At 52.1% G+C, this 27,909-nt stretch overlaps 1 protein-coding gene across 5 annotated transcripts; it reads right to left on the bottom strand.

The window, feature by feature from the left end:
- Positions 1 to 1,669: 1,669 nt before the first annotated feature.
- Positions 1,670 to 27,909, bottom strand: MINDY1 (MINDY lysine 48 deubiquitinase 1). 5 transcript variants are annotated; one of them, XM_084613551.1, is made up of 11 exons: positions 27,570 to 27,909; positions 19,856 to 19,948; positions 17,961 to 18,844; positions 16,618 to 16,675; positions 14,276 to 14,340; positions 11,562 to 11,720; positions 9,872 to 9,974; positions 8,601 to 8,743; positions 5,745 to 5,924; positions 4,763 to 4,894; positions 1,670 to 3,926 (listed from the first exon to the last, which is right to left on the bottom strand). In XM_084613551.1, the coding sequence occupies exons 3-11, from the start codon at positions 18,597 to 18,599 to the stop codon at positions 3,846 to 3,848; spliced, it is 1,560 nt and encodes a 519-aa protein (XP_084469677.1). In that variant the 5' UTR covers positions 18,600 to 18,844; positions 19,856 to 19,948; positions 27,570 to 27,909; the 3' UTR covers positions 1,670 to 3,845. The 5 variants fall into 5 exon arrangements, with proteins under 5 accessions (XP_084469677.1, XP_084469679.1, XP_084469678.1 ...); XM_084613553.1 differs by lacking the exon at positions 19,856 to 19,948; XM_084613552.1 differs by lacking the exon at positions 27,570 to 27,909 and having other exon boundaries at positions 19,742 to 19,866.

A 27,909-nucleotide genomic window follows, 5' to 3' on the forward strand; every position in this document is an offset into this window, starting at 1 on the left:
AAGCCCTCCAACTCTTGTAAAATTAGTAAGTAATCTAGCTAGAACATGCTTTAGGTTTTTTTTGTTTTGGCTTGTGAAATTCACTGTGCTGGAGGAAATGCGTATTCCTGTTTTTGTGTCTTTTTGTAACTTAAGGTTTTGCCAAGAGGGATTCTCTATGTTTTGAATCTGACTGCCTGTAAGATTATCTTCCATTCTGATCTCACAGAGTTGTTCTCTTATCTTTTTTTGTTCTTCTGATAAAGTTCTGGTTTTTTAAGAATCTGATTGGGGTTTTCGGGTCTTAAAAATCCAAGGCTGGTTTGTGCTCATCTTGTTTATTCTCAAGCCTCCCCAGGAAAGGGGGTGTAAGGGCGTGGGGGGATATTTTGGGGAAACAGGAACTCCAAGTGGTCCTTTCCCTGTTCTTTGTCTAAATCACTTGGCGGTGGCAGCATACTGTTCAAAGATAAGGCGAAATTTGTGCCTTGGGAAAGTTTTTAACCTAAGCTGGTAAAAATAAGCTTAAGGGGTTTTTCATGCAGGTCCCCCCATCTGTACCCTAGAGTTCAGAGTGGGGAAGGGAACCCTGACAGGTGCTGTGTGGGCCTGGCTGAGGTTAGGACCCAGTGAGGTTGTGCTATGGAGGTGCAGCGTTTTTAGGCTCCTAGATTGGAACAAACCGAATGAAGGCTTGTCTACACTCAAAAGTTAAGTCAGATTAAGGTAGGGCATGAATTTAAATTGCAGTGGTTATTCCCGAATAGAGACACTAATTCTGTCAGAAGAGTGCCTTATTTCCTTTGTAGCTTAATCCAGATTAAACTACAGCAGAACAAATTCCCTCAATCCAGACTCTGTCCACACAGGATGCTAATCAGGTACAGCTATTCCAGAGTAACTCCACAGGTGGACAAGCCCAGGCACCAAAACTGGGGAGCGGACAGGGAAGGGGGAGGATGGGCTTGGTCCTGACCCAGAACACGCTCTTCTGCCAGTGACCAGCAGGAAGGGAGGTTGTCGAGTCTCAGTCATCTCCAAGGGTGGCCGCATCCCCCAAAGACACTGCAGGTAGCCTGTTCTGGAGGCCCCAATGGTTGGAAGGAAAAGGCAGCTGGCCTCGAGACGTGCTTTGGGCATGGAGGAGACATCGGGGACTTTCACTTTTTAGTCTCCGTTGCCACCAAAACAACAACAAAAAACCCGACAGTCTTCACTGTTTATGTAGGACCGACCTAAAAACACTATGCCTGACTTGCAGAAGAGCAACTCCCACTGGACTTTAATTGGACTTGGAGTGGGGGGGCCTTCAGGCCCCTGGGAAAGTCAGGCCCCCCAACACTCTAAGCTCCTGGGTACTGGAGCAGCTACACAAGCCTCAGTCCTGGGACAGTTACCAGCAATGCCCCCCATGAATTAAAAACCACCATGAGTGATGCTGTGTTCTTTGCAAGAGGCAAAATGCCCCCCCTCCCCATGCTGGATGGACAAAAAGATGGACATTCCCGGGGCGGGAGACAAACACCCAGCAGACTGCAGCCCAAGGGCTGGATCGAACAGACAAGCCCCAGAGACTGACATACAGAAAGTCGTCAGACCAGTCCTAGGGAGACAGATGCCCCATGAGCACATAGGAACAAGCCCCCAGCCCTAGAGACACCCCCCCCCCCAAACCATCACACCAGTACCCTAGGGAAAGACACTTTTATTTCCAAACGTCTAAGGCAGTGTTACAAATAACGGAGAGTAGAAAAGAGACTAAAACTCCTCAAGCCCGAGAGCGTAAGAGCAGGGGGACAGAGCCCAGCCCCCTGGGAAGGCAAGTGCCCAGGTGCTTACCACAGAAGGTTCGTTAGTGTCCTGAAAGTTTGATCCTGATCCCATTCAATCCACGGGGTGGAGGCGGGGGACGTCACAGGATGAGGAGTGGGGCAGGGTTAACTAACCCATGGGAGCCACCCTGATCCCAGGTCCTAAACGTGCCCCTCCCCACTGCAGCTTTTCTGGGGAGGAGGCTGTCTGGAAGAGGAATTGGGCAGAACCAGCAAAGGACAGGAACAGGAGATGCCATTCCTGTGGGCTCGGCCGCTGCTGATCTGGAACGGCCAGCGAGCATCTCGGTCCTGGCGCTGGGCTCCCTGCCTCTCCTAGGGGCAGGCAGCACCCCCTCTGCCCCGGCCAGCACTGGGATCCAGCCTGCAGTCACCTGGGAGCCGGCATAACCGCGCTCCCCCCCACTCGAGCTGCAAGTCCCGCTGGCTCCTGCGTCACTCGGCGTCTTGCGAGCAGGAGAAGGGGCTCAGAGTACCTCCCCTGACCCAGCTAGGTGGCTGCTGATGCCAACGGGGTGCGATAACCACCATCCCGCCTCGGGTTGTTTTCCACAGGGTCTGGTTTAAACCCTCCCTGCTGGAGGGAGGACGGTGCCATGGCAGACAGGGCTAAGGGAAAGCTTTGTCCCAGCAGGGAATTTACATCCAAACCTTCCCCCTACTCCTACGCTCTGGGCGCTTTACTCTGCAAATTATTTCAATGCACCCTGAAAACGCACTTCCTGCAGCTCGGATCGCGTCATTGGGCTGGAGAGAGTTTGGACCCGACAGATCCCCTCCCCCTGCAATCCACTTGCCCCCCGAGCCACCGCTGGCTCTGCCTCCGTGCCAATGCTGCCTTAGTTAATTAGAGCCGATGGCCTTGCCCGCTGAATTCCCAGCGGGACCACTGAGTGCAGGATCGGGCCCACCCAAGGGGAGACTACACAGGAGGGGGCAGGGGGGAAATTCTGCACTCGCCCAGCCATGAGAATCGAATCAAGGAGGCAGCAACTCATTGGCTAGCACCCTGGGGACCTTCTGCATCCTCCTGTCTGCGTCAAGGCCTTGCAGAGCATCTCTTGGCCCTCCGGCAGGAGGGGGACACACGGGCGTCCCGCCAGCTTTGTAAGTGCACCCCCTGCCCCAGAGACCCTGCACAGGCCGTTGCTCCTTAGTTGCACTGGATTCACGAGAGGCACTGGGCAGCTGCCTGGGACACTCGGTGGGTTAGCTGCCCCCGCTCGAGGGAGGCTGGCAGCTGCTGCTTCGTGCCTGTTAAATAAGCCTCTGTGTTTTCACAGCATCACAGCTGCTTCTATCTGTGGATCCCAAAGCATGTGAGGAAGGAGTGGGTGAACTGGTACCATCACCCCCTTTTCTCCCCTCTGCCCCTGCTATATCCGATGGAGAAATGGAGGAACAGGGTAGGGAAGCAACTTGCCCCAGCATCCCACAGCGAGTCAGGGTGAGAGCTGGGAATGGAACCCAGGAGTCCTGGCTCCAAGTCCCCACCAGCTCTAATCACTGATCCCACTCCCCCCCCAGAGCTGGGAAGAGAACCCAGGAGTCCTGGCTCACACTCATACCCCCACCCTCTGCTAAGCTCTAGATCCTACTCTGCTCCCAGAGCTGGGACTGGAACCCAGGAGTCCGGGCTCTGATCACTGAACTCTCTGCCTCTGGAAGAGGAGAGCACTCGGTATCTTTGGGGAGAGCTCAGAGGTACGAGGTACAGTTGAGGGCGTCGGGGGTGAGGAGAAACTGCAGCCAATGCACAGCCCGGCTGGACTCCGCCCTGCACGGTCCCTCCCGCGCTGCGATGCGCAGGCCTGGGAGATGCCAGCAGCACGGAACGAGGTTTCACCCCCGCAGCGCGGGAGCCAGGGCTGGGTTCTTCGGGAAGCGGGTCCCGTGCTGGGGAGGGCAGGGGCCAGGGGAAGCGGAGGCGAGGCGAGCCCCACCGGGGCTGTTGTCTGGGAGTCTTCACGGTGACACGGCAGGACCATGGGAGGGCGAGGGGTCCGAAAGCAGCAGGCAGGGAGGCGAGCGGCTCTAGAGCAGGACACAGTCCGACTCCTGCTTATGTCTGTGCCTGCGTTCCCCGGCCGGCCGGCTGGCCGGCTGAGCTCTCCCCTGAAACCAAGGAGACAAAAAAGCAGCTGCTACCTTCAGCGATCTCAGGGTGCTTTTCAGACCAGTCCCATTCCCCCCCCTCGCCCCCCGCCCCAATATCCTCTCCTAGGAGGAGGCGATGGAAGCAAAGAGAGGGGGAGTGACTTGGCACGTGGCCTTGGCGCAGCCAGGGTTGGAACCTGGGGGTCCTGGGGCCAGCCCCCTCTCTAATCATTAGGCAATACTCCTCCCAGAGCTAGGCATCTGAGTCAATGGGCCCCAGTTTCCAGGTCTCTCCCCTGGCACCCTCCACAGGCTTGGGAACAGAAGCCAGGCGCCCGGCCTCACTTCCAGGCTCCAGTCGCTGTCCTGAGAGATGCAGCTGCTGCAGGAGAGGTTTTGGAGTTCGATTCCCATGCAAAGCCACAGATCCCTGATCCGCCCGCTGCCACGGAGCAAAGGCCTGCGGGCCGTGGCTAAGCCGTGGTGAGGAGGAGACAGAACTGCACAGGACAAAGTCGCTGTCCCAGCGCCACCGAGAGTGACCGGCGCGTCAGCCCCACACAAGGGGGAAGACTGGCCTGACCAGAAGAGGGATGCTCGGGCTGAGCTGGGCAACTCCTGGGTGGGAGGGTTAAAGGGAGGCTGGAATGGACCCACCCTGCCCCACCACGCACGGGGCACGGGTTTGAGTTTCCCTCGCCCTAGGCGGGTGCGACCCCCACAGCACCCCCTGCTGGCTGGTCTCGGAGCAGCGCTGACAGGCTCTCCAGGATCCCGGAGGAAGCAAGGTCCTCATGGCAGGGGAGTGGGAGGGGGCTGCAACGTGTTCTGGGAGGGAGGCCAGGGCCCATTACCTGCGCGGGAGGCGCTGCTGGCTGCTGGTGCTGCTGGTATTCCTCTTGCTGCAGCTGGCGTGCAAGCTCTAGGTCGCTCAGGGCAGAGGGGCCCTGCTGCTGTTGCTGCAAGGACAGGGCGATCATGTAGTCCTGGGGGCAAGGGGGGGTGGTGGGGAGAGACGTGGTCAGTGCTGGGACTCCCAGGGAGCGAGACACACGGAAGAAGAGATCTCATACCCCAGAGGGTCCCGAAGCCCGACACTAATTGTGCACATACAGGATCACTCGCCCAGCACTGGGACGCGGCCACCTCTGGGGAGCAACGCCGCAACCATTTAACGACGGCGCTGCAAAACGCTTGGGGGCAGGAACGAGAGACAAGTCGCTGAAGGGGTACGTCAGTCTCAACAGGCCTCTGCACGAATTCACTTAGCAGTGATTATCGGGGGGCGGGGGGGGGAGGTTTGGAAGGCTCGGGGGCTCTGGGCTCGGTCACCTGTCCACAGTGACCCCCCTGCCCAGAGGTTCTATCACCCTCGCTCTACGGGGTGTGTGGGGGGGAACGGAAGCTCAGAGGGGTTATGAGACTCAGAGCCACCCAGAGAGACCCTGAGCTCCTATCTCCCTCACTGACCTCCCAGGAGGCCTGGCTCCCAGCGTCACCCTGCTCTAACCACTAGACTACATTGCCCTAAAGATAAGGATCCTGCTACAGCAGATACCGATTCCTGGAGGTGATACATTTCAGTCAGAAGAGCAGGGGAGCTACAAATTCCATTCTCTAGGCCACATATCCTGTCTGGAGCTGGAAAGAGAACCCAGGAGTCCCAGCTCCCAGTCCCCTTTGCTGTAACTACTAGGCCACATTCCCCTCCTCTAGCTGGAAAGGAACCCAGGAGTCCTGAAGCCCAGCCCCCTCTGCTCGAACCGCTCAGATATGCTACTGTAACTAAGCACCTCCCAGCGCAGTCGGGCCTCTGCTGAGCCATTTGTTTCCTACCTGGTCCACCTGCCTCTGCTCCTGGGGGGAGCTGCCGGCCGCCTCCTTCCCCAGGGTGTGGCTCAGGTGGAACTCGGCGTCACAGAAGCAGCTGTCCCCATCCACGTTGTGCAGGCTCTCCCAGGTCACCTTCTCCTCCTGCAGGAAGCCCTGGTCTGTGACCAGCAGGTACAGGTGGCCCTGTGGAGAGATGAGTAAGAGACAGCGTCCCCTTGAGAGCCCTCAGAGGGTGGGCAGAGCGGCAGCCTGTGATCCACTAGGGCACAGAGACAACAACCCCTGGGGACGTCGCAATCAAGGGGAACCATCACCCCACCTCTAGTGGGGCACACAAGCCTCCATGCAAGGCAGGAAAGGAACCTAGATGGGAACCTGGGAGGCAGTGACCAAGAGATGGTCAAGTTCAGGATCCTGACACAAGGAAGAAAGGAAAGCAGCAAAATATGGACCCTGGACTTCAGAAAAGCAGACTTTGACTCCCTCAGGGAACTGATGGGCAGGATCCCCTGGGAGAATAACATGAGGGGGAAAGGAGTCCAGGAGAGCTGGCTGTATTTTAAAGAATCCTTACTGAGGTTACAGGGACAAACCATCCCGATGTGTAGAAAGAATAGTAAATATGGCAGACGACCAGCTTGGCTTAACAGTGAAATCCTTGCTGCTCTTAAATACAAAAAAGAAGCTTACAAGAAGTGGAAGATTGGACAAATGACCAGGGATGAGTAGAAAACTATTGCTCGGGCTTGCAGGAGTGAAATCAGGAAGGCCAAATCACACCTGGAGTTGCAGCTAGCAAGAGGTGTTAAGAGTAACAAGAAGGGTTTCTTCAGGTATGTTAGCAACAAGAAGAAAGTCAAGGAAAGTGAATGAGGGAGGCAATCTAGTGACAGAGGATGTGGAAAAAGCTAATGTACTCAGTGCTTTTTTTGCCTCTGTCTTCACGAACAAGGTCAGCTCCCTGACTACTGCACTGGGCAGCACAGCATGGGGAGGAGGTGACCAGCCCTCTGTGGAGAAAGAAGTGGTTAGGGACTATTAAGAAAAGCTGGACGAGCACAAGTCCATGGGGCCGGATGCGCTGCGTCCGAGAGTGCTAAAGGAGTTGGCGGATGTGATTGCAGAGCCATTGGCCATTATCTTTGAAAACTCATGGCGATCGGGGGAAGTCCCGGACGACTGGAAAAAGGCTAATGTAGTGCCCATCTTTAAAAAAGGGAAGGAGGATCCTGGGGACTGCAGGCCAGTCAGCCTCACCTCAGTCCCTGGAAAAATCATGGAGCAGGCCCTCAAGGAATCAATTCTGAAGCACTTAGAGGAGAGGAAAGTGATCAGGAACAGTCAGCATGGATTCACCAAGGGCAAATCATGCCTGACTAATCTAATTGCCTTCTATGATAAGATAACTGGCTCTGTGGATGAGGGGAAAGCAGTGGAAGTGTTATTCCTTGACTTTAGCAAAGCTTTTGACACGGTCTCCCACAGTATTCTTGCCAGCAAGTTACAGAATTATGGGCTGGATGAATGGACTATAAGGTGGGTAGAAAGTTGGCTAGATTGTCGGACTCAACGGGTAGTGATCAATGGCTTCATGTCTAGTTGGCAGCTGGTATCAAGTGGAGTGCCCCAAGGGTCGGTCCTGGGGCCGGTTTTGTTCAATATCTTCATTAATGATCTGGAGGATGGTGTGGATTGCACCCTCAGCAAGTTTGCAGATGACACTAAACTATGAGGAGAGGTAGATACACTGGAGGATAGGGATAGGATACAGAGGGATCTAGACAAATTGGAGGATTGGGCCAAAAGAAATCTGATGAGGTTCAACAAGGACAAGTGCAGAGTCCTGCACTTAGGACGGAAGAATCCCATGTACCGCTGCAGACTAGGGACCGAATGGCTCAGCAGCAGTTCTGCAGAAAAGGACCTAGGGGTTACAGTGGACGAGAAGCTGGATATGAGTCAACACTGTGCCCTTGTTGCCAAGAAGGCCAATGGCATTTTGGGATGTATAGGTAGGGGCATTGCCAGCAGATCGAGGGACGTGATCGTTCCCCTCTATTCGACATTGGTGAGGCCTCATCTGGAGTACTGTGTCCAGTTTTAGGCCCCACACTACAAGAAGGATGTGGAAATATTGGAAAACGTTCAGTGGAGGGCAACAAAAATGATTAGGGGACTGGAACAATGACTTATGAGGAGAGGCTGAGGGAACTGGGATTGTTTAATCTGCGGAAGAGAAGAATGAGGGGGGATTTGATAGCTGCTTTCAACTACCTGAAAGGGGGTTCCAAGGAGGATGGACCTAGACTGTTCTCAGTGGTAGCAGATGACAGAACAAGGAGTCTCAAGTTGCAGTGGGGGAGGTTTAGGTTGGATATTAGGAAAAACTTTTTCACTAGGAGGGTGGTGAAACACTGGAATGCGTTACCTAGGGAGGCGGTGGAATCTCCTTCCTTAGAAGTTTTTAAGGTCAGGCTTGACAATGCCCTGGCTGGGATGATTTGATTGGGGATTGGTCCTGCTTTGAGCAGGGGGTTGGACTAGATGACCTCCTGAGGTCCCTTCCAACCCTGATATTCTATGATTCTATGAAAGGGTTAATGGGCTACTGCAGGCCCAAATAGAGACATTGGGGAAACCGAGGCACGGCTGCCACAAATGCTGCAACAGGCCATAAAGGGCTGTGATGGGGCAGCAGCTGTGCCTCAGTTTCCCCAGTGTCTCTATTTGGGCCTTCAGTAGCCCACTAACCCTTTCCTGCCTTGTGTGGAGCCTCCCCAGCCACAGAGCCCATATGTGCAAATGCACGCAGCAGCGGTTATGGAAGGCAGAGGTGTGGGTGGAAGGGGCCAGGCTGACCTGGTGCTTGATCATGGTGCTGAAGTGGTTGTTTCTGAAGAAGACACTTAGTTCCCCCTCTTTGACCGCAGCTGTGAGCTCGCACAGGCCGTGGTAGGTCAGCTGGGTGGCTGTGGACTCCAGGAACTGCTCGGCGATCAGGCCTGGGGCGGAGAAACAAGGCGTCAGGTGGGGTGCGGGCATGAACTGGGGTGTTAGACCGGTGCTCAGCGTGGGTGCACCGATGATAGGCGTGAAACCGGTTCAACTTGCGCCTACGAATTTACCGACAGTAGCTAAACCGATTTACCAAACCAGAGAGACACAAGGCGGGACGGAAACCAGCGACACAGGGAAGGGAAGTGACTTGCTCAGCATCAGAGCAGGGAGCAGAACCCAGGTCTCCTGCGTCCCAATCCAGCACCCTACCCACTGGGCCACTCTGCCTAGCGACCCACAGCTTGGGAAGTGAACAAGCTGCAGCCTCACCGAGCAGCGGTAGGAAAACGCATGGAGGGGGGTGAGCGGGAATACCTTTGGGGTGGGGGGGCAGGTGCTCTGCTGAGCAGCGGTTTAACTCCCTCCACGCCCGTAGAGGAGTCAGCATTTGTCCAGGCAGCCAGGGAACAGCTCGGATGCCTCGTCCCCAGCTAAACCTCCTGGCGCAACCCGACGGCCTGTTTGTCTGATGTAGGTGCAACGCAACAAAGGCAGGTCGGGAGAGAACAGGGTTTCAGAGCAACCTGGCAAGGCCTTAAATGGAAACGCAGCCAGGCGCGGGGTGACTCCTCCCTGAGCTTTTCCCACCTGACGACACTGGGTGGGCTGGTGGAAATGCGGTGGGGGGTGGAGTGTCCCTTAACTGCAGCACCCCCGCGCTCAGCACAGCCAGGCCTCTTAAAGGGTCGGATGCACATCCTCTGATTCCCTGGGGAACCCCAGTTCCTCGCTGCCCGTGACCAAGCCTGTACCCTGGCTATTCTGCACTCTTCCACTGGCACATGGGGGGTCCCCTGAGGGTGGCACAGGCTCCCATAACCCCTGATTAGGGGAGACTGTACCCACCCCCGTACCAGTGCAGCAGTGAATCTGGCCATGCCGTTTACCCCACTGCAGATCTGAAATCGCTTCCCTCATCAGGCACCTAACGGGGGCGGAGTGCCCTCGTTGTTCCTCCTCTGTTAACAATGTAAAGAGCCCCCAAAAGGCCAGGGGAGCTCTAGCACCCAGGAGGTCCCCCCAGCCGAGGTTTGGGGGCGGGGAGTTGAGCTCTCCAGGGAATGGGGATTTACCTTCGGTGACCAGGTTGGGGTCGCTCGAGTGTTTGCAGGTGATGATCTTCTCCACCAGCTGGTTGTAGCTCAGCTTGCCCACGGCCTGGGCCGCGTCCGGACTCTGGAGCAGAAAGGGGGTGGAGGGGGAGAGGAGACGGCCCAAGGAGCCCGGGGAGGGCTCCAGAGAGGGCTTTTTAAGCAGAAGGGAAAGCGCAGGCCTGACCGGTCACTACCCTGTGGCCCCTTTGCGCCCGTGAGGACGGTGCACAGGGAGTTTAATGCCCAGGCAACCTGCCCCTCCGCCCCACAAGGGGACGCTCCCCTCAAGCAGAGCCAGCCCTGCCCCCACTCCAGGGATTCTGGTGCCGTCCTGTGCTCTGGCTATCCATTGCCTTGCAAAGCCCCATGGGGGGCCAAAGAACCAGAGGTGCCAGTCAGGGCCATATGGGTGCCCGCTGCCCCTGCACTGGGGCGGTGCAGGCTGCCTGCCCTCTGTGCCACTGCCAGCAATGGGGCAAACCTGCCCTGGTGTCTCCATTGGTCTTTTAGCTGCACCTTTGGTTTTAAGTTGTAAATGAAAGAGTCAGGAGACTGGGGCCCCTGATTATTCCCAGATCTGGGACAGCCGGGCCACCACGCTGCTCCCCTGCCCCCACCTCTCCTGGAAGAAGGCACCCCATCCTTCTGTATGGGGAGAGCTCAGCCACAGTAGCCCGCTCCATCCTTGGCTCTCTGCTGGGCAGCCAACAAGGGCAGCTATTATGTTGGTGGCCTCTTTGGGGTGCAATTCAGACACATCTGCTTTGAAAATGGGACCAGAGCCCTGCTCAGGTCACTCAAACAGCCCTGGGGGGCAGAGTGCTTGGTCACTACCAGCCCGGCTGGATTCGAACTGGCAGCCGATGGGGAAAGAAAGCCTTGCTCTGTTGAAGCCCACAGGAATTTTGCCATCGGCTTCAGCGAGGCCAGGATTTCACCTGCAAAACCCCCAACCCACCCACTCACCCTTGTGTCTCAACATTGGCCCAAACCCTGGCTCTTGGTCCCAGAGATGTTTCTGCTCTTCTCCCACTATCTGGGGGCTGGGCTCGACTTCCTTCTGCAGTCGGGGCCGAAGCTGCCGTCAGCTTGGCCTGACCACACAACATTGCAGAGACAAAATGCACCATCTCCTGCCCAGTTAGACTGGCACCTCCCATGGACCGTCCCCTCCATTCTTGGAGTGGACGTGGACGCGTGTCACCCCGCTGGGTGGAGTGACGGCCCTTGAACGTGCTCCAAACTCTTCATTTTTCCCCCAGACGTTCCCAGCTACCAGCAGCCATAAGAAGCTGCATTAAGAAGCTCTGGACAGGACTTCAGCTTTGTCAATTCCTAAAAACCCCTCTGAGTTTACACCTGCCTTTGTCCTTGCTCATATAATAACCATAATGCCATCCAGCTCTTTCCGACTGCTCTTTCGTCAGCAGATCTCACAGCACTTTGCAATGGGAAAACTGAGTCAAGGGGCGGGGACATGACTTGTCCAAGGTCACCCAGCAGGGCAGTGGTAGAGCTGGAGATGCAACTCAGTGCTACAAGGACCAGTCGAGTGCTCTATCCACTAGATCACACTGTCTCCCCCTTCCCTGCTCCACCCCCTCCACACACTGGCTCTGGCTTGTATCCATTCAACGCACAGGGTGGACTTTACAACAATGGCACTCACCTGGGGGTCCACCAGCCAGCCGTGGTACAGCGGGACGTTCAGGAGGTCAAAGACGATGCACTCCGGGGTGTACTCGAAGTCGGAGACGCCCGTGAACCTCACGTTCACGTCAAGCCCCGTGGACAGTTTGGGCAAGACCATCATGGCATCGTTGACGTTCTGGAGTTGGGAAAGAGAGAGGAGAGCACCTTGTGTAGATAGGAGACAGAGGAGCGGTGGCAAGGGAGGGGCTGGGATTCCTGCTTTCCTCCTATCCCTGCCTTGTTGGTCTCTTACATCCTGTTGTCACATCGTTCATAAGCACTCCAGAGTGGGAACCATCTCTCTGTGACTTGTCCGTGCAGCACCCAGCACAACGGGGCCCTGATCCTCGGCAAGTGTTCCTAGCGGTAACGACTGGCAGTCGGGACTCTTGGGTTCTCTTTCTGGCCCTGGCCACTCACTTCACCAATCTGTGTCCTCCCAGCGCAGGGACCGTCTCTTGTGAGGCCAGCACAGCGTCCAGTACAATGGGGTCCCAATCCTGAATCGGGCACTACTATAACTTAAATACTTCCTAGCCCAGCAGCTGAGACTCAGTCAGGACTTGTCCATGCAGAGACATTAACCAGAGGAGCCATTCCAGAATCGCTCCCCGTGTGGGCACTCCACTCCAGAACACGAGTCACTCTGCCCTAGAACAATCATCACACTTCCAAAGCGGAGTAATTATTCTGGAATGTCACTTTTATTCTGGAACTGAGCATCCACAAGGAGAGCTCCTCCAGGAGAGCTTCTACAGCACTAGTTGGGTCAGTCAATTTCCTGGTGTAGACAAGCCATTAGTGCTTGCAAAATGCTTTGAGCAGAGGAAAGGCCAGCCTGGATCAGACCTGAGCCCACCTACAGCCCAGTATCCCAACTCCCACAACGGCCAGCTCCAGATGCCTTCGAGGAAGGTGCACAAACCCCACAGGAGGCAGACGTGGGATGACCAGTCTCTCCGAACAGCTCCTCCTAGCCCCTTCAGAGATGGATTTCAACCCTGAAGTTCTATCTCCCTTCCAGTGCTCATTTAGTCAGCACTAACTATTCTAGTTTTGGCTATACTTGTTCTCCATATGGACACCCAACTCCTCTTTGAGACGTGCTATATTTTTGGCCTTAGTGGCCTCCAGAAGCAAGGAGTTCCACAGGTTAATCACACGTCTCCTTTTATTAGCTTAGAATTTACCACCTTTTAATCTCCTCGACTGTCCTCTTGTTCTCATATAAACGAGAGAGAACAGAAGAGCCTGCTCGACATTCTCTGTCCCATTCATCACTGCATATGCTTTTACCGTGTCTCCTCTTATTTGCCTCTTCCGTAAAGGTAAAACAATTCCAATGTTTCCAATCTCACTTCATTGGAGAGTCTTTTCAGGCCTCCAGTCATTCTTGCTGCCCCTCTAAACCCCAGGCTAGTTCTGCCCTATGCTTTTGGGGCTGGGGTAGCCAGAACAAGCTGCACAGCTGATCAAAATCCAGACAAGATGCTCATGTGGGATGGAGGACACAGGTCTGAAAGGGGCCTTCTGGCTCGCTGAGTCCACAGTCCCTTCTAGCACAGACAACCCTGCCACGGCAGCCCGTTCAGAAACTGATCAAGCTCCATCTTCAGACTAGTTAGGCCACTTTCCCCTCCTATTGGAGGCTGGTCCAGAACCTTCCTCCTCTGGTGGCTACAAACCTGCTTTTAATTTCCAGCCTCCGTTGACTCCTGGCCAGTTTAATCCCCATTTGTCCTTGGGCCAGCGCTCTCCTTTAGCTTCAATGGCTCCTCTCCCTAGTGGAAAGGGCCGTAGAAGCAGAAGGTATCCTTAGGGTAGATGCAGCTCTGAAATTGCACTCAATCAACTATTCTGCAACTTATCTAAGCAGGCATCTATCTGGCCTTCACCAGCAACAAATGTGAGTGTGGATTTTTTTTAATCCCTATAACCCAGATGGAAAGTGTTACCTAAATAACTTTTATTTATTTTATATCAGGGCTGGCCAAATTTACTGACCCTCCGAGCCGCATAGAACAATCTACAGAAGTTCGAGAGCCGGGGCATAACTGCCGGAGCTCGGGGCTGCTGCCCTGCGGGAGGCACTTACCGGGGCTCGGGGCTGAAGCCCCATTCCTGCTGAAGCCCCGAGCCCCGGCAGGCACACTCCATGGAGCGGAAGCCCCGAGATCATCCTCCCCACTGGGCAGAAGCCCCTACCCAACCACCCCGCTGCAAGACAGAGGTCCTGAGCTTGCCCCACAAGTCTGGTAGGTGGAGAATGGGGGGAGCACTGGGGGCTCTGTGAGCCACACACTAATTTCAAAAGAGTCCCATGTGGCTTGTGAACCATGGTTTGGTCACCCCTATTTTATATAGACACACAGATTGGGGTTTTTGTTTGTTTACATAGATGGAGAAACTGAGGCACCGGGTAGATTAAGTGGCTCGCACAAGGCCATCAACTGGGCCAATGGCAGAACAAGTCCCTGTCCAGTGCTCTAACTTCTAGACTACTCTTGATAGCTACACAGCTCCCAGATTTGCAGGTTCCTTTGCAACATGTGAGGCCTCTCCCCCTCACAGTGGGGCTGCAGTTCAGGATGACAGGATAGGCATTTTTAAACAGGGTTCAGGTTGGAGCCCTGCCGCCCGGACCTCCCTCGATACTCTGCAGAAGGAGGGTGTGGATCCAGATGGTCTCACCTGCTGAAAGTTGAGCTGCAGCCCTTCCGAATTCTCTTGGGGTTTGATGGATAAGATGCAGTCGCCTTTGAGACAAGAAAACACCCAGTCCCGATTACTAATGGATGGTACTTACCTAGTCCCCCAATACTGTAATACCTGGGCACCATTCTCTAATGTTTTTATCCTCACAGCCCCCCCGTGAGCCAGAACAGGGCCATTATCCCCATTGTACAGATGGGGAAACGGAGGCACAGAGAGGCTAAGTGACTTGACCAAGGTTACACAGGGAGTCTGTGGCAGAGCCAGGAACTGGAGTATCCTTTTTGCCTCTAGGACCAGGGCAAGGGCTTGGCCTATCCCTGGGCATGGACTGGATCTAGATTATGGTCAAGATGACGATTCCTGCACAGGCTCAATTTGATGGCTCTCTGTCTAGCCCTGCAGCATGGTCCTCATGGGATCAGGGGATGAAGACTGGGATGGAGGCGGGTGTGGGGGGGAACAGAACGGAGACACACTAAATGCAGCCTGTTTCCCATTTGTGTTTGGGGCAGGGAAGAAAGGCACCCACTCAAGCAGGCAGGAGATAGCATTAAGGGTCCAGTCCTGCCTTCTTTTTTGTGTACCTATGTCATAACCATACAGATAAGAGTAGCATAAAATCCCTCCTTTACCTGTAATGAGTTAAGAAGCTCAAATAACCTGGTTGGCACCTGCCCAAAAGGACCAATAAGGGAAGAAGATCCTTTCAAATCTGTGGGGGGAAGTTTTGTTGTGCTCTGTTTTGTTGTGTGTTCTCTCGGGACAAAGAGAGGGACCAGGCAGGAAAAAAAAAAACCTCTCCTAAAACCCTACCTGAAATAAGTATCTAGATTACAAAAATTATAAGTAAAGCAAGGAAATGCGTTAGATTATCTTTTGTTTTAGCTTGTGAATTTTCCCTATGCTAAGAGTGAGGTTTATTTCTGTTTTTTGTAACTTTGAAGTTTTGCCTAAAGGGCAATCCTCTGTGTTTTAAATCTTATTACCCTGCAAAATTACCTTCCATCCTGATTTTACAGAGGTGCTTCTTTTACTTTTTTCTTTATAATAAAGTTCCGTTTTTAAGAATCTGATTGGGTTTTAGTGTCCTAAACACCCAAGAGTCTGGTCTGTGCTCACCTTGTTTACCTATTTGGTTGGTATATTATTCTCAAGCCTCCCCAGGAAAGGGGGTGAAGAGGCTTGGGGGGATATTTTGGGGAAACAGGAACTCCAAGTGGTCCTTTCCCTGAATCTTTGTCTAACTCATTTGGTGGTGGCAGCAATCCCATCCAAGGACAAGGAAGAATTTGTGCCTTGGGGAAGTTTTTAACCTAAGATGGTAGAAATAAGCCTAGGGGGTCTTTCATATGGGTCCCCACATCTGTACCCCAGAGTTCAGAGTGGGGAGGGAACCCTGACATGGTGGCAGCGAATGGGATCGTTTTGAACCAGAAGCACAGACCTGATGATTTTAAAAGCAATTTTTCTTTTGGCTGATTGAAAACCAGGGAGGTTTTTTTTGTTGTTGTTTTTGTTTTTTAAGCTGAGAGCAGCTGGAGATTTTTTCTTTACCTGGAGGCAGAGGAGTTAAGTTACAGCAAGGGAATTTATAAGCTGATTTCCCCCCCTCCCCTTTCTAGCTCTCGGGTTAGGGTAGGCTAAGCGCAGGAAGGCTAGGATGATGGAAAGTGAGGTCCAAAAGAAACTAGAATTAGCCAGATTTGAAGCTGAAGAGAGACAGAAAGAACATGAAAGACAGATGGCCTTAAAATGCTTAGAGTTGGAAGCAGAGGAGAGGAAACAGGCAAAACACTTGGAGACGGAAATGGAGACAAAATGCTTGGATACGGAGTTAGAGCTGAAGTGCTTAGATCTGGAAAGGGCTAAGCTGGGTCTACCAGATAACCCTAACAATCCTTCTCCAGGTGCCGCTCCCCATTCCAAAAAATTCCCTACCTACAAGGTAAGTGATGATACAGAGGCCTTCTTAGAAAATTCTGAAACAGCCTGCCTTGGGTACAGCATCTCTAAGGACCAGTATATGGTGAAACTGAGGCCGCAGCTCAGTGGACCCTTAGCAGTGGTGGCAGCAATCCCATCCAAGGACAAGGAAGGATTTCTGCCTTGGGGAAGTTTTTAACCTAAGCTGGTAGAAATAAGCTTAGGGGGTCTTTCATGCGGGTCCCCACATCTGTACCCCAGAGTTCAGAGTGGGGAGGGAACTCTGACATGGTGAATTCCCAGAGAAGCTGATGGGAATTTTGAGCACCCCAGGAACACAGGATAGTTCCAGGAAGCCCAGTGCCCTCAGGTGCTCTCCTGAATTCACCACTTACCGAGATGCGCCATCAACTCGTCTGACGTGATCACTTCCTTCTGGGGGGAGAGTTTCACCTGCAGACAGACGGAAGGTGGCGAAGTTAGTGAAGGACCCTCTCTCCCAGCACTGCTTTGACCCTCAAGGCTTCCCCTTGAATCAGGGCACAGCGATAATCAATACCAATAACATCCTTACGCAGATTTGCCATGCCACATGAGATGGTCCAACTAACCCAGTAGCCCCGCTTCAGCCATATTGGGGTCAGACACTTGGTCCATCTAGTCTGGCTCCTGTCATACTGATTCAGACCATTAGCCCTCTTAACCCATTATCCCACGTTGGGAAACCCACATCACCACCAGCCAACACTGGATGTTTCAGAAGATGGCACGAAAACAACCACCTCACCATAAGGTGGACTTTTCATCCATCAATTGCTAAACACTTTCCCACACTGCATCAGTCTTGTTACCCCTGTTTGACAGATGGGAAAACTGAGGCACATAGAGAGGCAGTGACTTGCCCAAGGTCATAGAGCAAATCAGAGGCAGGGTTGGGAATAGAACCAGGTCTCCTGAGTCTCAGGCCCTGATCTACTGGGCCATGCTACCTAACAACGCTGCACAGAGGTAGAAAAATCCTTCCTGACCGCTGCGGTAGCCAGCAGGTGCCTTGAAGCATGAGACTTGACTACACTTATTTTTACCGTAACGGCAGACACATCCCAGGATACCAAAACCCACTGTGAGTCTTTCCACGCACTTCAGGGGGCTGGCTCTGACCCCGAGATGAGAAGAACCCTGACAACAGGAGTTCAGAGCGCAAATGCTTCAGCGACTACAGAACAGTTCTGCGGCAACAGCAGCTCGGCACGCGTTCCCCACGCATGCACTGAGAGGGACCATGTCCTCCCAGGGGTCGCTGGAGAGAGCACACAACAGCAGATAGCTAGCATCAGCCCTCAAGTCCCCCCCTGGAGCAGGTTTCCCCAGTGTCCTGGATACTTATCTGGGTCCCATTGTATCTGAGCACTTTATAGTCCAAGCGCCTGTGTGGGGCTGGGCTATTATCCCCATTTTACATCTGGGGAAACTGAGGCACGGAGATGCTAATGACTGGCCCAAGGTCTCTCAGAGTCTGTGGCAGAGCAGGGACTTGAACCTAGGTCTCCCCAGTACTAGGTCAGTGCCCTAACCCTCAGGCCATCCAACCTCTCAGTACGAGTAGCCTCCTCTGTGCCACTAGATAACAGCCTCTCACATGAACTACATTAGATCTCTAGGTCCTTACCGCCCCCTCCTCGCACCCAGCACACCTGCTCTGAACAGCAGTACTGGGCCTCCCCTAGCTCCCACCTACCTTCCACTGCAGGAACAGGATGTTCATGATGGCCAGGAGTGGGCAGGGCCCATTCTCACACTGGGTGATGATGGGTGTCCTCTCCCCTTTCCAGCTGATCCACTTCACGCAATAGAAGTCAGGCTCGGTCTCGCCGGCTGGGGGCCGGGCCTTGGTGGCATCAGACGCCTGCTCTGCGGAGCCTGGCCTAGGGCTGGCGATGGGGTCGTCCGGTGGGGAGGTGACCCCTCCCGCTCGGATGCTCCCGCTTGGGGGAGGCTGCTTCTCTTTGGGGTCCGCCCTTCCTTCTGGCTCCCCACGCTCCAGCCACTTGCCTTTGTCACTGGGCCCTGCTCTTGGGGACGGATCCTTCCTTGGGGTGTCCTCATGCTCCTGGCATGCGGCCTGTTGGCAGCTCAAGCTGCCCTGCCCAGAAGGAGCCTCCTCGCTGTGCGTTACCGCAATCCCCTTTGGGCTTTCTGGCTCCTGCCCATTCAGCATGCGGCCCTGCCCTGCTGCAGCCTGGGTTCCATCCTCCATGCCGGCAGCGTCCTCCCCTAGCCCCAGAGGGGCCTGGCAGATTTCAGGTCTGGTGACTTCTGCGTTTACATCATCCCCTTTCGTGGCCATGGGATCCACCTGCTCAAGTCGGGGCTCCATCTGGCCCAGACAAAACCCCTTCCGCAGTGCCCCTCAATGTCCTTAGTACATTCACCGGGGCAGAGAGCGGATCACGCAGGCTGGTCCCTCTCTGGTAACCAGCTCCAGCTGCAATCCCGGTTCACTTTCCGCTGCAGTCTGACTCTGTCGCGTATTTCGCTCCCGTCCCTGACTCTACAAATTCTCACGGAAGCCAATTCCACTGAACACGACTGGAGGGGGGTAAGCAACAACCACACCTGCTTCTGGAAAAGAAAAAAAAATAAAAAATCCCCACGTCTCAACCTAGCCTTTACAAACCCATCAAGTCCGTCCAGTAACAATCAAGGACTATGTTTCTTTCAAGGATATAAAAATAGTATGTTTTAAGCAAAACAAACTCTTATTCATTGATCAGGTTCAGAGCTCTTTCCTCTTCCTGTCTATTAATTTAGATTCCCCATTAAATTTGTTCAAATTAATAAAAAAAGTATATCTAAAAAGAATAAGATTATCATATATAGCTCCTTTTAAAACAGTCTAATTCTTGTTCCAGAATCTATTTAGTGCTGCTTGGTCAGTCCAGGGTATTTAAAAAAAAATAAAAATCTTTGTTAGGCACTTTGAGGTTTCTATGAAAGTTGTTTTTTTAAAGGTCGCCCCCTCCCAAAAAACCTGATTCCAAACTGATGCCTGGCCTATCCCTTATCAATCAATTTCCTCAAGGCAAATTAATCCCAATCCCTCTTCCTTTCATGTTTTAAATTCAATTACTCAGCACTGATGAAATGCAATATTCCACCTGCTCTGTGTGCGTATACTTTGGATAATTATAGCCCAAGATCACCTTTAAAAATAAAAAAAGGTGTCTGCAACTGGCTTCTCAATGCTTTTCAGGGTGTAGAAAAGTAACAATAATCTAGAAAGAAGGGGAGAGATTTTAACTCAAAACAAAACAAAGACAGAACAACTAGCTTGCAAAACAGGCCTGACGTAATTATAGAAAATGTATGTTCCCACCCCCCGCAATCTATAGAGCAAAGATTTTCCTACAAAAAGTATTTTTAAGTCATGAAATAAAAAAAGCAAAGTCAGTGGGGTTGTTTGGCTAATTCTTGCCTTATCAGTGGTCTGGAATCTCCTGATTCCTCCCAATTCTTTACCTAAAGTCCTTTTCTCTCTAGCCTTGAGGTTATGTCAACAGAGCAGAGGGCTGGTGCTTTCTTATCTTGTTTTGACCTGATCTGTAGATCTTTCCACCTAGTGCGTTGACTTGCCTTTCCAGTTTTTCTCCCGTAGCTGTTTAACTGGGTTGGGGCATTGGCAGCATTGTCAGATGGAGCTCCAGTAGGAAGACTCCTCCTTGTTCACTGAACAAACACACAGAGGAGAAGAGAAAGAGTGAACTAATAATTCCATTATGAGATTTCCAGTAATCGTTACAGGTCAGCTCATTTGCAGCTGGACAGACACACACCTAATGGATATCAGCTTTGCTTGGCACACAGCAATACAGGCCAGGACTTTCCAGCAACCCGTGTTTTTTTAGGTGCCCAGCTTCAGATGCCTTAAGGGGACCTTGTTTATCTAGGTCCTTTAAAAAGTGTCTGAAGTTGGCTCCCCAGAAACAAGGCCAGCAACATCAGTCCCCTTTTGGAAATCTTGGCTGCATTTCCCGTTTCCGGGCCTTTTTTCCATGCTGATCCCTAGAGCACTGATTCCCTTCCCCATCCCAAACCAACTGCTTCAATTCATTCAAATCCCCCTGCTGTAGCAGGTACAAATTCATCACAGGCAGAGTGGCATAATGGAGAGTGCCCTGGCCTAGGAATTTGGAGAGCTGGGTTCTATTCTCAGCTCTGCCACTGGCCTGCTGGGTGACCTTGGGCAAGTCACTGCCCTGTTCTGTGCCTCAGCTTCCCCACCTGTAAAATGAGGATAATGAGACTGACCTCCTTTGAGATTTACTGATGAAAAATACTAGGGATTATTATTACATGCCTCCGCTGAGTATCCAAGAGATTTAATCACCTTAATCCTTATTCTTCCTCACACCCTCCCCATAACCCCCCCCCCCAAATTTATGGCTCTCACTTTTCATATCAAGTCTGAAAGCAAATGAACTGTAAACCCTCCAAGGCAGGGTCAGTGGGTAGATTCTTACAGGGAGACCTTTCAGAATCCTACTCCGGCCCTTTTTGTTTGGTATGGAAGTTGCTTGGCTCACGGGAAGCACAGAAAGAAAGAAAGAAAACCTCTAGTAGCAACAAAAAATACACACCCAGCCAGAAAACAGCACTTAGGGCATGTCCACACACAGCACTTGTACCATCTTATACCTGTATAAGTATAAAACAGTAACACCCCTCCAGCGTGGATGCAGTTCCAGCCATTCATCGATTCTAAGGCCAAAAGGGACCACTGTGATCACCTCTAGTCTGACCTCCTGCATAGCACAAGCCATAGGACATCCCTGAATTAATCCCTGTTTGAACCAGAGCAAATCTTTTAAAAAGAACATCCAATCTGGATTTTAAAATGGCCAGTGACGGAGAAGCCAACATAGAGAAGAGGTATAAGCTATCCCAGTGTAATGTTTATACTTGTATAACTGCGTTCACACTGGGGGGCTGGACTGGTATAACTATATCAGTTAAAAAAAAAGATCCCCCCCGATATAATTAAGGCTATGTCTACACTAGAGAGCTTTAGAGAGCTTACGACACAGCCGTAAGCTCACTCATGTAGCTGCTCTATGTTGATGGGAGGGAGCTCATGCTACCACTTATGCCGGCGTAACTTATGTCGCTCAGGTGGGCGGCTTAAGTTTTGCTGACATAAGCGGTCACGCAGACATAGCCTCAATCAGTCCAAAAACCTGTGTGTAGACCAGGCCTTCTAGTTAAAGGAAAGATGCCAATCAAATGCATGCAGCCAACACCCTCCCTTGCTTTAAACCCCTCCTTAAGGCACACTTCCAGAAACCAATCATAATGCAAAGTTAACGATATGCTAAGTAGGTGGCCTGTTAGCACCTCATTAACATCTTGGTCATTTATCATTTAGGCACACAAACCAGCTGTATGGTTCCTTAGCTAAGTCCTGGTCTACACTCCAGAGAGAGATCTTAAGGCAGCTTACATCAACCTAACCCTGTAAGCCTACACCCTAAAATGCAGCTCCCACTGGTGTAACTTGCCCACAACACCAACTTAATAACTCCACCTCCGCAAGAGGCGGAGCGCTTAGGTCAAGGTAGTTAGGTTGATGCGGTATCAGTGTAGACACTGCATTGCTTACATCGCCTGTTGCTACTTTTCAGAAGCCGTGCCACAATGCCCCGCGCTGACAGTTAAATCGCTGCAAGCGCTCCTGGTGAGGACACAAGGAGCGTACCACGCACGTGCAAAAGCAGTTTAATTACTCTGGTGGCTGTACATCGACATAACTCAGCTCGCCTTCATTTCGTAGTGTAAACTTGCCCTAATAGAGTCTTCCATGCGTGCCACCCATCTTCCCCACACCCTTCTGTCTGCTCTGCGCCCTGCCGGCACTTCTCCACATTTAAACCCTGATCCTGCAGAGACTTAACAAACATGCTTAACTTTATATACTGCAAGCCCCACTGAAGTGGGTGTATTTTACCACTGGCTTCAGCAGGACCACGCCATACTTGGAGGTCATGGGCTCAGCGCAGGAATCAGTGGGCGAAATTCTATGGCCTGTGTTATACAGGAGGTCAGACTAGATTACCATAATAGTCCCTCCTACCCTTAAAAATCTAGGACTCTGAACTGTAATATCTGTAGGGCAAGGACTGTCTTATATTTGTATAGAGCCCAGCACCCTAATAATAATCATAGCTCTCAGCTGGCTCTTTTCATCAGTAGATCGCAAAGCACTTTACAGAAGAGGTCAGATAGGGAAACAAAGGCACAGAGAGGGGAAGCCACTTGCCCAAAGCCACCCAGCAGGCCAGGGGCTGAGTCAGGAGCAGAATCCAGGTCTCTTGAGTCCCAATCCAGTGCACTACCCACTAGCCCACACTACTGGGATCCTGCTCTTGATTTGGCCCTCTGGGTGCTGTTGAAATAAAAAACAAACAAACAAACATAATAATTATTGAGTGAAACAAAGATGCCTTATACCGGTAGGGTTTTATTTGCCTTCCCACACAGGAACAGCTATCCCAGGATACTGCACCTCTCTACCAATATAACCATGTCCACACTAAGGTTATGTCTACACGACACACTTCTGGCGGTCAGCGATGCGAAGAGCTGCGATTCCTGACTGAAACAGCTGTACCAACAAAAGGCCCTAGGGCGGACACAGTTGTGCAAGCAACACTGCGCTTTTCCTGGTCTCGCTTGTTTTGCTCCGGGCAGAGGCTGGAATAAGCTGTACCAGCAAAAGTGCAGTTTTGCCAGTATACACAGGCCCCGTCTACACTACAAACTTACGTCAGCATAACTACATCACTCAGGGGTGTGAAAAATCCCCCCCCGCCCCGAGTGATGCAGTTATACCGAGCTAGCCCTGGGTGCAGACAGCGCTGTCGGCGGGACGGCTTCTCCCATTAACACAGCTCCCGCCTCTTGCGGAAATGGATGAACGACGCCGACGGGAGAAGCGCTCCCAATGGCGTAGCAGCGTCTCCACTGATGCGCTACAGAGGCTTTGGTGCAGCTGCAGCTTTTTAAGTGTAGACCTGCCCGCGGCATCCGCTGCAGGAGTGCTTTGTTGGTACAGTATACCAGTATAAGAACGGCCATACTGGGTCAGACCAAAGGTCCATCGAGCCCACTATCCCGTCTTCCGACAGTGGCCAGTGCCAGGTGCCCCAGAGGGAATGAACAGAACAGGGGATCATCAAGTGACCCACCCCCTGTGGCCCATTCCCAGCTTCTGGCAAACAGAGGGTAGGGTCACCGTCCCTGCCCACCCTGGCTAATAACCATTGATGGACCTATCCTCCATTAATTTATCTAGTTCTTTCTTGAATCCTGTTATAGTCTTGGCCTTCACAACATCCTCTGGCAAGGAGTTCCACAGGTTGACGGTGCGTTGTGTGAAGAGTATGGCTACACCGGCTGAGCACCGTAGACATGGGCTTGGAGTAGGGAGGTTTACTGCTTTATAGTGAAAAAAGAAAAAGGAGTACTTGTGGCATCTTAGAGACTTACAAATTTATTTGAGCATAAGCTTTCATGAGCTACAGCTCACTTCATCGGATGCATTCAGTGGAAAACCAGGCCAATGGGGGCTGCGGGAAGCAGTGCGGGCCAAGGGACATGTTGGCCGCCCTTCCCGCAGCCCCCATTGGCCTGGAGCAGTGAACCGCGGCCAATGGGAGCCGCGATCGACCGAACCTGCGGACGCGGCAGGTGAACAAGCGGCGGATCGGCTTTGAGAACCACTGTTCTAGGCTCTTCCCACCTCCTGATGACATGAGCAGCACTAAAGCCTCGGCAGTCAGCTGTTGACGGCTCCATCAGAGGGGGATGAAGAACTACAACCAAGGCTCAGAGCTGCAACAGGCCTGAAAACTTGCTTCAGTCAGTCAGGTCTACTGATCTCATTCACACGAGCAGAACGGAAAAAGCGACCGTGTAAAATTTGCCCTTTTCTAGCTACAGCCACAGCTTTAAAAAAAAAGAAAAAAAAAAAAAGAGGAAAGTCAAGTCATTTCAGCCCAGATCCAGGAAAGCGCTTAATCACATACTAAACTATCAGCACATCGGTAGTACCATGGAAGTCAATTGGAACTGTTCCTGTGCTTAAAAGTTAAGCACATGCTTAAGTGCTTTGCTGGATCAGGACCAGAGAAATTTAAAAGCACCCTTAAAAGCAGCCAGGATACATTAAAGCTTCCTCTATTTGCATGCTGAGTACATAGGGGATTCCAGGGAGAAAGGAGAGTGGTGAAGAGTTGCCAGCTACAGTGCTTTGGAAGCCAGAGTACCCTGCATTGATAGAAAAGGATACGGACGCAGCTGTGAATTCTGTCTTGCCATGGTAATTCACTGCCAGCTCCCTTAATGCCAAATCACGAGCGATAATGGAGTTTGTTATGACAGATTACAGAGAGACAGGATCCAGGCGCCCACCATTCATGACAGAAGCATCCAGCTTCCACCTTATTCTCTGCAGTCTAATGTCTGAAAACAAGCTTTCAAAGCCACCTGCAATTTAGGCACCATCTGACCCCTCCTCCGCAACCTCTCTGCCGAGACTAAGGATTGAATGGGTCACGTACATGAGCTTCCCCTTTGGGGGACCCCTCCCCAGACCAAGGTTGAGGCACATTGGCAGTGGGAGAATTGGTGGGGGTTACCTGCCTTGCCAGTGATAGAGGGGACTTGAGATCGGAGACTGTCAAGCCAGCCCTGTTGCCAGCTGGAAATGCTCTTGCTTTAAGAGTATATATCTGATGTTTCTTCCCAAGGAAAATACGATCAGAACATTTGCAGTCACGGTCCTGTCACCAGTCTTGCCTGCCCCAGGTATTAAAATAAATAAAAGTCACTAGTCAGGATCCTAAAGAAATCACGGATTTGTTTTGGGTTTGTTTTTGTTTTTTAATATAGATGTGGGGTTCTTTCTATTCACTTCTTGGCCTCTGAGAGCACTGGCCATTATTTGTCTCCTTGTGCTCCCCTGTCTGAAGTATCCATCTATTCTCTCTTTTCTTATAGTTTTCGCAGACTAGAAGCTCTTTGGAATGGAGGTCCTCTTTTTGTTCTGTTTGTACAGCACCCTAGCACAGTGCGGTCCTACTTTATGACTATAATACAAGTAATAACTGAGCCTTCAGGTTTCATGTTTTCAATCTTTTCTCCACCACCACCGGGGCTAGACATTTTAAAAAAAGGAAAGTTGCAATTCTCCCACACCACATGACACCAGAAGCTGGGGCTTTAAGAAACACATCAAATATCACAAGACTTGCAACAACAAAACAAAAAATTACAAGAGATGGCAATGTTGTGCTCCAGAATCTCACATTCCTTCCTTGGGCCACTCCCCGGAGCTGTCAAAACAGCCATTGCATCACAGCCGACAAAGACAACTTATCAGAAGTGAAACCCTGAGAAAACACTTTTCACCCAAATTCCTCCTCAGCCATAGTCCACTAGATTGTGTCACTTGCTCATTTCCGTGCTCGGTCTTAAATGGCTAGCAGGCATAGAGTCTAGTGGGGAGAGCAGGACTCCTGGGTTCTATCCCCATCTCTGTCACTGACTTGCTGTAGCCCACTGGGTAAACCAATCCCAGCTTTATGCCTCAGTTTCCCCACCTGTAAAATGAGGATAACAGCACATACCATACCAAAACACATGCGGGGGTGGGAGGGAAGAGGGGGAAGAGAGGAGGGCTTTTAAATGCAAACCTTATTCAGTTAAAAGTTTTGTGACAGGTAAGAACGGTCGTTTACTTTGTACAGGCAGCAAGCAATTTGCTCTGCAAGCCCTCGGACGAGAACACAGATTAGAATCAGAGCTGGTGAAATCATGGGGCTAGATGGGACTATGGCACTGCATTGAAATCAGAGTTGCACCCATTTACTCTGGCGGTGAATTTGGCCCCAGGATAGAAAGGGTTAAGTCGGCGAGGCCTGGGTGGAAAGGGGAAGGGGTCTCCGTTGCCACATGAGAAGCTGGCTTCAAATATCTAGGCCTCAGGACCTAGATGCCACGGGGATGGGTGCTCTATAAATAGCTACAAAAAGGGAGGGCTGACCTTTTTACTGGTGTCCTGTAGGATCATCTGAGGGGACAGAGTCATGGGGACCGCAAAACAACGAAGAGAGCTCACGTGCCATTCTCCGTGAGAGATGGGTTTAAGAGAGCAGCTTTTAAACAGGCAAACTAGGGTGATCCATGGCACCCATCCCCTTCCCAGAACACGAGCGGCTTCTGACTGCAAATTACGGGTTTACGAGCTTAGCCTAGAGTGACCCAGTTTCTTAACTGGGGTCCTGTTGTCTGGGCTCTCAGCAGCCACCACGGCTTGCGTGGCTCTCCCGGGCACACTCAGCATGGACTCTCTGAGCCTCTCCCTCCTCCGGGATCCCACGCTCCAGCGCAGCAAAATAAAAGGAGCATCTGCGAAGGAGATGGCAGGCCTTAGGCTGGAACCAGAGAGCAGCCAGGGTCCCAGCAAACTTTCCACACTGGATTCATTGCTTAGTGAATTCAGGCAGCCGCTGCCAGGAGGTTGGATGCCACCCAGGCAAAGTTTCACCCCTGCTTTGGATAACTTCTCCAAGCCAAGTCACAAGCCTCTGGCTCCACCCCTCCTTGTGCCTTACCACATAACAATCTTTTCTCAAGCTTTGCAACACACACACATGCAAAGAGACGCTCCCAAGCTTGTCCATTAATTGTAGGAACACCGCACCCTAGGTGGCTGGGCATTTGTTCCATAATCGTCCTGAGTTCCCTTTGCAAACAAGCCGCCGGCAAACCCCAGAGACGGGTTCTGAGCAGCAAAGCATTGAGGCTGGGTCTGCACTGCTTCAGAAGCGGGGAGCATGCTGCTCTTGGAGCAAGGGGCAAGATGGGTTTGCCCATATGGGTGCCCCCTGCCGACATTAAAAGCAAAGCTTTTACACCATGCAAACAGACACTGCTTGCTCTGGGGATGAGGGAAGTGGCTTGCAGCAAGCAGGTTTAGCACTTACAGGAGAGATTATTAGCTCTTAAGAACAACCCCAGGTCCCCCCCCGCCCATATTTTATTACAGTGCACCAGCCAAACTGAGTCAGCCACCCCTGCCCCAAAGACAGCCAGCAAATGAGTTGTCGCCTTGCGGCTCCAAACCACCCCCCTAAATTACAGCTGTGACAGTGATCACAACCCACTGATTAGCCCCCTCCCGCACACATACACCCTCTGCAAACTCCCTTCCTCAGCAGCCATATTTCTTTCACAGCTGGCATCTGCCCCACTCCCCACCACGCAAGCCGCGGTGCCTCCAGATTTTTACCTGGCATGGGGGTGCATGTAAAAGTTTCTTTGCAGACTTCACTCTGACGCTGCTTCAGGGCAAGGAACGACTTTTCCTCACCCTCGTCCTGTTGTCAGCACTGCGCTGCTCTCCCGTCCCCTCCCCTCTTAGTGCTCATGTAAATGCAACTAATCCAGATTCTACTATGACTGTGCTAAATCCCTGTATCTTTCCTCCCCCGGACATATAGATGCATGCAAGCTCTCCTGCCTGCATGGGGTGCCCCAAACATCCCTGGAACTCTCTGAGACTACTTTGCTGCCTTCTCTAGGAAGTTTTTTATTTTTTATTTTTTTTCTCCCCCCTGGGTGCATTGATC

This window comes from Lepidochelys olivacea, assembly GCF_965140295.1.
Source record: "Lepidochelys olivacea isolate rLepOli2 genome assembly, chromosome: 24".
NCBI lineage: Eukaryota > Metazoa > Chordata > Testudines > Cheloniidae > Lepidochelys > Lepidochelys olivacea.